Below are 13,205 nucleotides of genomic sequence, written 5' to 3' on the forward strand. Positions count from 1 at the left end.
CAAGGTTCTCTGACGTTTTTAACGTTAAACACCTCATCCCATTTGTTGCTCAAGACGACCCTGAAGATCCGAGGTCGGATCTTTCCTCACCCCGGGTGACCTGATGCAGCGTGGATCTTACTTTCCTTTTCGGTTTTGGCTTTCTTTTCCTTTTCCATTTTAACCTTAAGATAAACGTTAGTTTTCCTTTTTATGTTAGGTCTTAAACCCTAAAGACTTAGGACTTTACATTAGCTATATATAGTCATCTCTTGGCTTTGTAAGAGGGACACATTATTATTGATTTATAAAAACAGAGCTTTGGCTTTAAACTCTTGATTACGGCTAGTTCATTGGTTGAACTCAACGGATTCAAGTTCATAGGTACTTTTGGGGATTCTCAGACTAAACAATCGTTCCTATTCTATCGGTTACTCTATCATATAGTCAGGGACTTTTTTTGGGGTCAAATACCTGTATAGTCAGGGTTTAAATCTTTTTATTGTAATTTGAATTATCTGTTATTAAAAATGATGATGATACTACAAAAAGTTTAATTTGAGATTCACTGATTATTTAAAAATTGAATTACAAGTAATTCAAAATGCGAATATAATTAATTTTGAAGTTTAGTAAATTAATATCAGATCAAACTACACACATAAAACTTTCTACATGTTCTTGAAGTAATATCCAACAAGAATAAGAATTACATGAATAAGTTATGGGTGTGATGGAATATAAAAATAGATTTAATATTTATTATAAATTCAGTTTTTACTCCTATTTCAAAAAAAAAAATTGTCATTCAAATGGAAACAATATCCAGCCGAGTTCTCTAGAAGTGAAGAAAACTGTAAATTTTACTTCCACTTTAGATAATGGAAAACTGTACTCCAATTTGTTTAAATTTATTTATTTATTTTCTTTTCCGTCTCATTTTTCCTACAATTTTATCCTAACGATATTGATACCTTAGTTTTCATGAGTATCAAATCAACGCCAAAAATAAGATAAAGAATAATGGGGGGGGGGGGGGGGGGGGGGGGGTGTCAATGTGCCTTAACGGCGCCGTATCAAGGGTACCATCCGCTGATGTCATGTGGCAGAGAATGATACCTGGAGACTGGAGTACTTCTGACACGTGTCAACCTGATGGCGTCAGATCTTAGCCGTCGGATCATAGCATTTATCTCTCCTTCATGAGTTTTCAGATTCCGCTTTGCTTCCGTTGGCCGCTTGCCTTGCTCTTTTGTATTTATATTTCTCTTATTGTGATAACTAAATTTCCTTTATGTACCACTATTTACCTGGAGTTATATTATTCATGACATAATTCTTAAACAACAACGACAATTTGTGTTAATGTTGAGGAAATATATCAAGTTATTAGTCATTGTGGAGCAACATCTGAAATTCTAGGCACGGGCATACTATCCGTAATCTAATCTGAAATCTGAACCGAACCCAAACCAAAAAATCTGATCTATCTCCGGTCTGAAATGTAAAAAATATCTGAATGAATCTTGTAAGGTGGTACAAAACATATCCGAACCCGAAGTGTTATTAACCGAACAAAAACGGGTAATCCGAAAAACCGAAAAAATCAAAAAATTCGAAAAGATATCCGAAGAAACCGATCCGAATGTCCTAAATAATATACAATATATTATATGAAACATGAATATATACTTCAAATATTCAATTTCATATTTATTTTGATATATTATCTAACAATAAATATTTAAAATATAAATAACTACCTTAGATACTTAATTATATATAAATAAATATATATTTTTTAGATTTTATTTCGAGTATATCCGAACCGATCCAATATAATTTGAATTTGAATTCGAATGATATATGATTATTTTATGGGTTCTATGATGTGATACAAAACCGATCTGAACCCGGTGTGTTATATCCGAACCAGATCCGTACTTGCAAATTTACTAGAATGGGATCTAGAAGGTATTATAAAAAAACGAAATCCGAAAAACCCAATCCGAACACCAACAAGTACCCGAACTCCCATGCTTATCAAATTCTATTGGGGTAAATCTCAGTTGTAAATTTATTATTAGATCATATAAAAAACATTAGCAAAATATTGAGTAAAATTTAGCAAATTATTTTATTGGAATGTACCTTTAAAATTATATGCATTAAATATTCTATAAAATAATATATTCACAATTAGCGTTTATATAACATAAATAAAAATATATTTAAATTTTAGATTTTGATAAAGAAAAATGATATGAAAAACACAATCAATTAATTTACGATAGTTAAAATGGCATGAATAAACTTATACATAATTTTGTTTCATAAATCATAATTCAATGTAAAAACTATACATTTAATGGAAAATATTGGCATCTCGCAACAAGTAAATGACCCGAGAAAATAATCCAAAATATGTTTCAACCTATTTTGTTTAGTGGACCAAAAAAATTCTTGATATCTTCTTTATCATCTGGTTCTTTGGTACACAGTTCTCTTATTCGATATGATTATTACATAAGATCTACAAGCCTAAGCATGTTTTTATTAATAAATATGTTATTTATGTCTTTTTATGGCAAAATATATTATTTACGTCTCTGTCTACATGTTGTCGATTCATTACCATACTGTGATATCAAGAAAGATGAAACAGCCTGGAAAACGTAATGAGGGGAAGAGAGTAGAAACTAGAAAAGATGAGTGCAACTTTGAAACGAGACTGATTGAAAAAGTCATAAAGGTCAATTCTGAGTTTTTAAAATCATTTTATGTTCATTGGTTCTTTGTCTAATAACCTATTTGGGTTGAGAAGATTCTGCAGCAGATATTAATTAATTTGGTAATTATAAGTTATAATCAGCAGAATCTAAAACTTTTGACTTCTTTCGATTGCCATATCTCGGTCATGTTCTTTATTTAATTCTTCCAGGTGGTTTATTTTTCTTCTTCTGTCATGGTATGATTTACCATGACCTACTTGGATCCGTGTTATTTTTCTTAATTCTCTAGATTTCATTATCCATGGGATAAGATCAAGCCGGGCTCAATATTATTGGCCTATGTGCTTATTTTTTATTTATTTTTGTAAACAACTATGTGCTTATTTTTTATAGGAGTAAAACAAATAATTTGTGAAAAATCTCAAATTCTTTTTCTTAACTAGACTTTAAACTCTAACTAAAAACTTGTACAAAAAATAGATCCAAAAATGTTTTTTTTTGGAAACTAGACCCATTGCAAATGCAGTTTGGAAACATACCAAGAGCCCGGCATAAATACGATGTAATTTCTATTATTATATTTTATTAAAAAGTTGTACTTGGAAGCACATATGCTGGTTGTACATGGAAGACTTAAAAAAACGTTTTCATTCTTTCAATCTTTTTCATGTACTTAGCCAACTTGACAACTGATCTTTTGGGCAAAAATACTATTTCATTTCACAAAAATTAGATATTTATTGGTTGTATTATTTCAATCTTATTATCTAAAAAACCTCATAATTGAGTAACTGAATGATAGTCTAATGCCCAAAAAAACAATTGTTATCAGTTTTAAAACATAACTGAAAAACATATTGCAACAAATAACTTTTTTTATCAAAATAATAATAATTTGTTCTATTTAGCAGGAATAACACATTTCTTCATCCCACTACGAGTCATGGTGTGACCCATGCTTTGTTTTGTGTAGATTCTGATCCGCCCTTGAAGACGGATATATTTTTTGTTTCAAAATTATTTAAGTTTTGTTATCAATGTTATTATAATAATAATCTTGTGATTCATATAATTTGAATGGGGCATCAATTCTAATAATAATAGATCGTGCTAAAAGTATAAGTTGTGTTTGAGATTAAAGGGCTCACCATATGGTTTGTAGATCGATGATCCAAACTGTATCTCTGTAACTACGTTTTATTAGTTAATGCATATTTTTGTAATTGTATGTTCTAAATTATCGGTGACCACTTCTTTTAATAGAAACAACTAGATTTTGATCCGCGCTTAAGAAGCGCGGGTATTTTTTTGGTGACCGTAAACTCAAATATTAAATGAATTTATATTTATTATTAGATATCTAAAATATTTAAAAGCTGTTCTATTATTATTATTTCAGACCGGTACAATGTTTTCATTGAGTTTTCATATCCGAATCAGACTTGTGGTCGAACCGTAAGATCTATTAACTCATATATAATGGAATAGAATATAATAAAATGAATATAGTAAAAGTATCTGAAAATCAAAAAGACCATTATTAACCCACTGATAAAAATATAATTTGTTTTTTGTTTTATAAATTTTTGATATATCAATATACATTTGACTTGTATAAGAAATTTTTTTTAACAAATATTGTTAAGTTTATTTATAAATATATTAATTATCAATCTACCAAAATAGTGAAGCAAGTATTATTATTTTTCCTTTTTTAATTTTCTATCAAATTATTATCAATTTTTTTTTAAAAAAAATCAGTTTGTGAGAGATATTTTATTATTAGAAATCCATACAATGTAAATAATGTTACATTTATATGTATTTATGTATAAAATGGTCTTCATAATTTGGGATTTTGTAAAAAATGGATCTAAAGTTAATTTGGTTAATTTTTTTTTTCTATAACAAAAGTTAATTGGATGAGTTGTATCAGTTAAATTATCTTTTTTAAGTTAAATGCCCAAAGCCCAATTAATAATATTTATTTTGCTGATAACAAAGTGATATTAAATAGGGATAACATATAATATATAAGAAGACCAAAAAAAAATTAAAGGGTCCAACAACCTTTTATAAGTAGATTTTTAAAGACTGCTTCTCTTTTAATAGTATAGATTATATTTAGATGTTGTATGATTTTAATTGGACTGAAAAAACATCAACTGAACATTTTCAAATTTAATATTATTGATATTGTCAGCTAAAAGAACAATATTGTCAGCTAAAACTAAGCTAGTATGATTTACGTTTCTAACACTGCTAATATAATTTTGGTATCAGGAAAAGCATGTCAGATTAGAATTTGGCATTGTTCAAAGAAAATTGCTTTGGAAAAATCGATCATAACACATCTAAATGATAAAAAAGGAAAAAAGCATAGAATAAGCATTCAAAAGATGTTTTACAGCAAATAATATATGGTGACATGTTAAAACATCATCAGAAGTCATCGGATTACGAATTTGATATATTTTTAGGAGTATATAAATCGTGTTGATGATGTTAGCAACATAATAAATATAAGTTCAGAGATATTGTCAAGTAATTTATATAATTTATATATTTTTCAAATATATTATTTTTTGTTCAGATATATATGCATGTAATGATGTATTTATTTGTGTAAATGACAAACGTTTTCATTTTTATTATTTTATTATTATTTGTTATTTAATTCTAAATGCTCAGTTTTTTATTCTAAAATCATGAAAGGATCTTCATGTACCTAACCCCGAAGGAATCCAGCCCTTCGAACCTCTGTCCATTTGATAGTAAACAGAGCAGGATGCACTTGCCACATGACCTCGTTCATCCTCTGGACAAGGTAGTGTGCGTCATGCTCATACTCATTATCTTCTCCACATCTCTTTTGGTTAAGGTAGCCTAGTGTTTCTTCCTAATGAGTGTATTCTGTAATATATCCATAAAGCTATCATGCGTGAACTTTCTTAAGTGATATTTAATTGTAATTATTAAAACATTGTTCCAACTGCAAGACGATGATCTCCATATCATATTCTCATTAGATCTTTCAAACCTGGGTGATATAGTTTTCAGTCCCTCATTCATTTGGTAATAACCTTCAGCATTACCTTTATCATTGCATGTGTGGTCATCATTGTTTGGTTCAGGGGTTTGAGGATAATCACCATCGTCAGTTGAAGTTAAGGACACATTCCTTTGTCTCATATGAAAGCATACCACATAGAGTGATCGCTCATATCAAAGATAAACTATAGTGTTTTTATCTTCTTAGAATTGAAAGTTTCATTGTAAGTGTAGGGGATGATTGATGTTCAAGTTGATCTTAACCTTCACGAAATAAAACCTTGTTGAAATATCATCAAAATCCATGTCAACAACGATATCACCTAGATATAGGTAATCATAAAAATATTTAAGTACTGAAATGGGATACCACACATTTGTATTCAGAAGGGAATGGTCTCAAACTCTCATCCAACAAATTTAATGACCACTTTTGTAATACCTTTAACAGCTTGACAAAAGACCAACATCTGTGTAGGGTATCATAACCTCCTTATTTGAAATACCAATTGGAATTTATTCAGACGATTAATTCTATTAACTGTGTTTCCCTATCCCTGAAGACACGACATGTGGGCAATTAAAATCCATAGATGTTGTTTTCTTAGATTCACTGACACACTGATGATCGAGGATCAGTTAATTCTCACTGCATGGACACATATTTCCGCATGAAGGGCAATTGGTTCATGTTCAATTTCTAAAGTTGAATCATGAATCATTTTTCGGAGATTTCCACTCACTGTTGGATATTTTTGGTTATTAACTAGAATATAGACTAAAGAAGAAATGAATTTTTAGGTTTGTGTTTCTATGTTTGGTTTTTGTGTCTGGATCTCTTTTATGAAGATTTGTAAACTGAGTTAATTTCAAAGATGTGGGTTCACTCGATGGACAAACAAACTAGACAATAATCACAAAGAAAAATTAATAGAAACCATCAGAATTTTATTATCCCGCCGAAAAAATGACAGTTCCGATGACAGTTTATGTATCCGCTAGAATCAGACTCTAGATTCTCTTAAGAGAGACATAAATAATAAAAAGATTACCTTCATTTATTATCAAAAATAACAGTTTTTGTGTTAAACAACACGCTCTGATACCATTTATTGTGCAACAAGTTATGATACCATTTGTTACAATAGTTCTTTAATTTTATCATTCAAATAAATTATTAAAATGAAATCATGAGAAAGAATATGCAATGAAATCATAAGAAGGAATATGCAAGATACCCGGTTGATTTCCATGGGATTGAAATTCTAACAAGTTAAGAAGGACGATTTTGATTTTGTCTCTCAACCTTTTTCCCTCGGTTGTTTGTGTTTCACATGAAAAACGAGATAAAAACAGAAACATAAAGATTTCTAAATTTGGTTCAACTCACTGATGTGATAGTGTTTATATCCGGAACTAAATCAATCAATTCACCAAGAAAGAAGAATGCATCTTAATTATAAAGCTCACTGTACAACAACAATGGAAAGAGAGAGAGAGAAGCTCACAATGAATCAATTCAGGAGAGTTGATAAAAGAAAAATAAGCTAGAGTTTTTAATATTTATACTCAAAGTCTTATGTATTCACAGAGCCTCTAGCAGTATGAGAGTTTGTCTCTTTATCTTTCTCTTTAGTACAATGTTCAAAGCACCCTAAACTAATTTCTTCAATTACCAATTAGCTCAAACCGATACAAATTTCTTGTATCTATTTTGGTTAATTTCTTAAATATGATGTCATCTTCGTATATTGAGTTCAATTCTCATAAACAAATCTGATTTCAAAATCGACATAAGCGATATAATCTATTGATTAATAAAGTTTGTTGCATTCTTACAATATTGTCAACTTGCCATTATCATTACAAATCTTAAAATTTATGATTATTATCTCACGTAGCGTTAGATTTGAATTACTTTCCAGGATTTTTTTCTGTTTAATTTCCATTTAAAAATATTTAACCTTTTAACCTTCCAAAACAATTTTAAAACCGCGTAAAAAAAATAAAAATATCTCTTTTCCGTTCGGTTTATTACATTTCTGGCCTCTACTTGAACACTTTCTCTTCTACTTTCCTCGATCAGATTCTCTCCTCTCTTCGATATGCAGCAGCAAGACCCGAACGCCCGACCCGCCACCGGGTATCCATACCCGTATCCGCCTCAACAACCCGCCAACGGTTACCCTCCCAACGCCGCAACCGCCTACCCATACCAAAACCACAACCCCCACTACGCGCCTCAGCCTAGCCCACGCGCCGTCCTACTCCGCCGCCTCTTCACCGCCTTCACCGTCTTCCTCCTCATCCTAGGCCTCATCCTCTTCATCTTCTTCATCGTCGTCCGCCCCCAGCTCCCGACCGTCTACCTCAACTCCCTCTCCGTCTCCAACTTCACCGTCTCCGACAACCGCCTCGCCGGAAACTGGGACCTCCGCCTCCAGTTCCAAAACCCTAATTCGAAGATGTCGCTTCACTACGACGGCGTCTTGTGCACGCTCTATTACGACCGCGCGTCTCTCTCCGAGACGCGTCTGCAGCCGTTCGATCTGGGGACGAAGGATCAGACTCCGATCAACGCCACGCTCTCCGTCTCCGGGACGTACGTCGATGGCCGGTTGGTTGATTCGATTGGGAAAGAGAGGGGCGAGAAAGGAAGCGTGGAGTTCGATTTGAGGGTGGTTTCTTTGGTTACGTTCCGGTACGGAGTGTACCGGAGGAGGAGGTACGTCACGGTTTTCTGCGATGACGTGGCGGTTGGTGTCGGGGGGAATAGTAGTTCGGGGAACATGGTTGGTTCGGCTAGGAGATGCAAACCTTAATGATGATAGAATGTGAGTTTCTTACATTAGGACTTTTAATAATTTTAACCTATTACTTGCGATGTTGATGATGAAATTTATTCATGTTTTATAATATGAATTTGAATGTAAATCGAGTCGACAATGGTATTTTTTTCAATGTTTATGATGAATTATACATGTTTTGGAAGACCATTTTCAGCTAATGTGTTGTTGAATGATGATATGATGATTCTCTGTTTCATTCTTTAAGATGGGCAACTTCATTAGTTGTGTTAATAAGTTTATTTTTGGTGATTCTATATCTTACTTTACACTGCAATATTGTGTGGCATGATTGAAGATAATTGAAACGTGAATTGTCTTTGGGATTACTTTTGGTACTATCAAGTGCCTTATTCAAGATTTGTAAAGTGTATAATTGTATTTTAATTTTATAGAAAATTTCCAGAATCCTAAATTTTTCCATTTCTCCAATTGTGTACACTTTACAAATCTTGAATTTAGAAGGTTTCCAAAATCCATCATGCTCAACTCTCTAAGCTTTCCCTATATAAACCTGCGTCTCATAGTTATTACTTCAAAAACTACTACTCAAAGTTCCATAAGAATTGAGAAGTTAGCTGACTTTAGCATCTAAACAATGAAGAAGGAAGAACCGACGACGAAGAAGACAGAAGCCAAAGAAGCAGGGGCAACAATAACCGTAAAGTATGAAGACATCCAAAAGAAGAGAAAACGAAGAGTAGCAATCTACGTTACTGTCGCTGTGTTTGTACTAGTCGTTCTTGTATCGCTCATCTTCATCTTGACCAAAGTGCGTGTCCCACGGTTCATGCTTGACGATGTCTCCCTTGATCCCATCTCAAGATCAAAAGTACTGGTAAGTGTTTTTAATCAAGAAGTAAAACCTAATAATTAATCTGAGTTAGTTTTGTTGGTTGAGTTCGGTTTGTCACATCAAAATTTAAATTCTCGTTATACCAAAACAGGTGAAACTCTCATCGACCAACCCAAGCTCCTCGAGGCTTTACTACAGCGAGATGAGCCTACACGTGCGGATAGAAGAATTTTTCGAGACAGAGAGGGTTTACTTGCAGAGCACGCTACAAGAGCCACATGAACGTACGACGTGGACAGGTGTCGTAGCAAGAAATAATGTAAACGACAAGCCTGGCGGTACTTTTCAGATGAGTGAAGGTGAGGAAAACGGCGATGTTATTGTAGAGGTAAAGATCCAAAAGAAGAGTTCGATGTTTCACCCGAAGAGGACATTGCGCGTTACGTGTCCGGTTTTGCTCAGCTTGAAAGACTTGACCGCAGGAGTTTCCAGACCTATGCGTACTTGTCAAGTCAGTTAGCTCCTTGTCTTCATATGTCGAAGGTTCTTTTACCGTTTTAGTTTTTAGTACTACAAAAGTTTATAAAGATGAATTTTGTAGCATAATAATTCGAGGAAACAGTTATTAGAAGCTATATTTTTTTATAATGTATTTGTGTTTGGAATCCTACATTGACATTGGAAGTACACTAGACCTGAGCTTTCAGTTCAAAAGAGTCTTTTATATATTAAGGTTGGTCCTTCCAATTCACAACTTGACAGTTGCTCTCCTTACTTGAGTTGCATTATGAGTACGATGAAAGAAACCGAACTTAGTCTTTATATAAGCCGGCCCTGCTCACATGTTGCGTCCTCTGCTTCTTGGCGGCTCCACACTTTTGCGTAAAACTTAATCCAATATCTCAAGGTTCACATAGCACTTCTTGGCTCTGCCTTTCTAACTTCAACATTGTTTCTAAATGTTTAAGTAAGAATCACGTAAGTCCTTTTATAATCTAACAGAAGAGTAAAACAAATGAAATGGGCTAAGAACGAGTTATTAAATAAGAAAATGACTTCTAGACCTTCCCCATCACATACAACAAGCTTATAAGAGGAAAACATCTTTTTGGAACTCTGAGGGTTGTAACAGAGCTCTCTCTTATGTTCTTCATGACTAGGATCATTGAACTTCTTAATCATCATCTTTCCACTGCTTTTGTGTTACACTCACTTTTTTTGCCTTATGGATGTATGTCTACACGTTACAGAATTGGTTCATTACAGTCGATCAATGAATGGTTTGGTTTATGCTAAAGTATACCTTTTGTAACTCTTCTCTGCTAGTGTTATTTTAAGAGCTACAATCAGAGACAGATCTCTAAGTAAGATTATCTTTAACACTTTGGTGAAAAAGTACTTAACAAGCATTATACTGAAAATGTGTTCAAACAGAAAGTGATCAAATATTACAGAAGAAAAAGTTGACCAAAAGAAACCGTTGGCACAACTATTCTTCAACCTTTGCCTTCTTCCTAGCCAAAAACCGTTCTCTAGCAGCAGCAATCGCATCCTCGCTTTTCTTGTGCTGTGTAGTAGTAGTTGCCTTGGGAGCCTCTTTCGCTTCCTCTTTACTTGATGAGTCTTTCTCCTCTTCTGTGACAACATCTGAACCAATCTTCTTCTCAGACGCATCTTTCTCTTCTTCTTCTTCTTGAGGTTCCATACTTCTCTTACGGCTTGATCCAACATCTTGAGATTCAGGCAACAACAACACTTCCTTCTCCGGCGACTCTGCTTTCTTCTCTTCTTTTCTCATCTCCTCCTCCATCTTCTCAGCCTTTCTCTGTTCCTCTTTCTCTTCGATACCTCGAGCTCCAAGCGCCACGTTATTCACCATGTTAAAGTAGAAGTCACTCAAGTCCTTCTTCTTCGTAACCTAACCAAAGATCAAACACAAAGGAATAAACACCTAACAAGCATTAGTTTTAAGATAAAAAGGATCATACAAACAAAACAACACTTACATCATCTCTTTCCTCACGAAGCTCACGGAGTCTTTCTTCAGCAAGCCACTTCTTCTGCTCCTCAAGCTTCCTCTTATACGCGCCGGTTATAAACTTCTCCTTACCGGAGAAAAGATCATCGTCTTTCTCCCTCTCCTTAGCAAGCTTCCTCTCGTAAACAATCTCATGCTCCTTCTGTCTCTGCTCCGCCTTCTTCATCAAATGCTGCACATATCTTGGCTGCAATCACAACAACAAACTCCACATTAAAAAAAAAACAAAGTTTATTTTCGCATTATTAGTGTTATTAACCTTGCGGTCTTGGCGATCTTGCAATTTAGGAACGATGGCCTTTTGTTTGATGTCGTCGATAACTTCATCGTATGCGAAAGCGGAAGGATCCTCTTCCAAGGCTTTCTTAAGCTGCTCCTCCGTCTAATAATCAACACAACAGATTCAATAAAACTGAATTGAAAAAATAAAGAGAGAGAGAGTGAGGGATGGGGGGAAAGGAATATACGTACTTCTTTGTGAGATTTGGTCTTTGAAGCTTGCCGAGAGATCTCCTTCTCAACGTCAACGTCTTCGTCTTCATCGAAAATCGAAGGACGAGGAGGACGAACTGTTGGCTGCTTCTTCTGAGACGGAGCCCTGATTTGTAATCCGTACTTCTTCATCTTCGAGCAGGTTCTGATTAGGGTTCCGATTCACGGTTGTGAATGATTGATTTCCAGAAATAAGGGAGATGATATAAGAAAAAAAAAAAGGAAAAGTTGAAGCCGTCGTGGAACTAATGGGGCCGCTAAAGTAAAATAACGGCCCAGTGGATATAGAGGATGAGAATTGGATTTCCGTATCAGCCATGGCTGACGCTGACTAACGTTTTCATCACATAAAGATGATGTAACGTGTACCCATTCTAAACTATTCAAAATCACAGATGTATTGCGCGATTAGTTACGGATTGATGGATAAAAAACCAAAAAAACTTGTTTTAAAAAACTTCATTCTTTATTTTTTAAAAAAGATTTATAATCAAACAGTATCACATTATAATCTTCTTTAACATTGATTTCATATAATATTTTTTAAATATATATAGTGTTTTAATATGGTCGATTTATTATTACACACCATATGCCAATTAACAAGTCATAATAATTACACCAGAGCATTCATTTCTAATCATTGTGCTATCTGTACAAATCGTTTCTGTCACTGTTGCATTTAGATCAGTCGTCCAAAATACAATTGATTCAACTCAATAATAATAATGAAAATGGTTATATAGTAACTGGATATGTTATTTAGGTTGACAATCCGTATATATACGTGCGGACAAAAATATAGTTTTAAAAATTATACATGTTAACTATTGTAAGTTTTGTTTTACGATAATATCATATATATAAATATAAAGATTTTCAATTCTAAATATCAAATTAGAATTGTTGTACGAAGCATAAACCGACTGGTATGCCATCATTAAATTAGCCAAAGACATAATATATCAACAAAACACTTTTCACATAAAATAAACAACCAGGTAACTCACCCGCACAAAAAATGCGGAAGTGAATATTTACGGAAAGCTAAAGTATAATAATTTGGATAATATTTTTATTTATTTTAGTTTTTATTTGTTTACGTATTTTTATTTTAGTTAAATTGCCATTTTAATTTATGAGTTATTTTGTTGCGCTGTTTTAATTTTGAAAAATATTTAGTTTGACCACGATATTTTATTTCTAAAATTATGATATTTTAAAATTTTTGGGGTTGTTAATTAATTTAGATAATGTTGTTAGTTATGATT

General features: G+C 33.2%; 3 protein-coding genes across 3 annotated transcripts; 2 read left to right on the forward strand and 1 right to left on the reverse strand.

The window, feature by feature from the left end:
• The first annotated feature begins 4,664 nt into the window (after positions 1-4,664).
• On the forward strand, positions 4,665-8,809 carry LOC103864770 (NDR1/HIN1-like protein 3). The gene has a single exon (XM_009142537.3). The coding sequence runs from the start codon at positions 7,868-7,870 to the stop codon at positions 8,582-8,584; it is 717 nt and encodes a 238-aa protein (XP_009140785.1). The 5' UTR covers positions 4,665-7,867; the 3' UTR covers positions 8,585-8,809.
• Positions 8,810-9,071: 262 nt separating this feature from the next.
• On the forward strand, positions 9,072-10,052 carry LOC103864771. Its single transcript, XM_009142538.3, has 2 exons — positions 9,072-9,446; positions 9,556-10,052. Exons 1-2 carry the CDS (start codon positions 9,207-9,209, stop codon positions 9,922-9,924), a joined length of 609 nt encoding a protein of 202 aa, XP_009140786.1. The 5' UTR covers positions 9,072-9,206; the 3' UTR covers positions 9,925-10,052.
• A 698-nt stretch (positions 10,053-10,750) lies between these two features.
• On the reverse strand, positions 10,751-12,167 carry LOC103864772 (nuclear speckle splicing regulatory protein 1). The gene is made up of 4 exons (XM_009142539.2): positions 11,914-12,167; positions 11,702-11,824; positions 11,411-11,629; positions 10,751-11,322 (listed from the first exon to the last, which is right to left on the reverse strand). The coding sequence occupies exons 1-4, from the start codon at positions 12,064-12,066 to the stop codon at positions 10,894-10,896; spliced, it is 924 nt and encodes a 307-aa protein (XP_009140787.1). The 5' UTR covers positions 12,067-12,167; the 3' UTR covers positions 10,751-10,893.
• Positions 12,168-13,205: the final 1,038 nt, after the last annotated feature.

The sequence above is a fragment of the Brassica rapa genome, chromosome A04 (genome assembly GCF_000309985.2).
Source record: "Brassica rapa cultivar Chiifu-401-42 chromosome A04, CAAS_Brap_v3.01, whole genome shotgun sequence".
NCBI classification, from domain to species: Eukaryota; Viridiplantae; Streptophyta; class Magnoliopsida; order Brassicales; family Brassicaceae; genus Brassica; species Brassica rapa.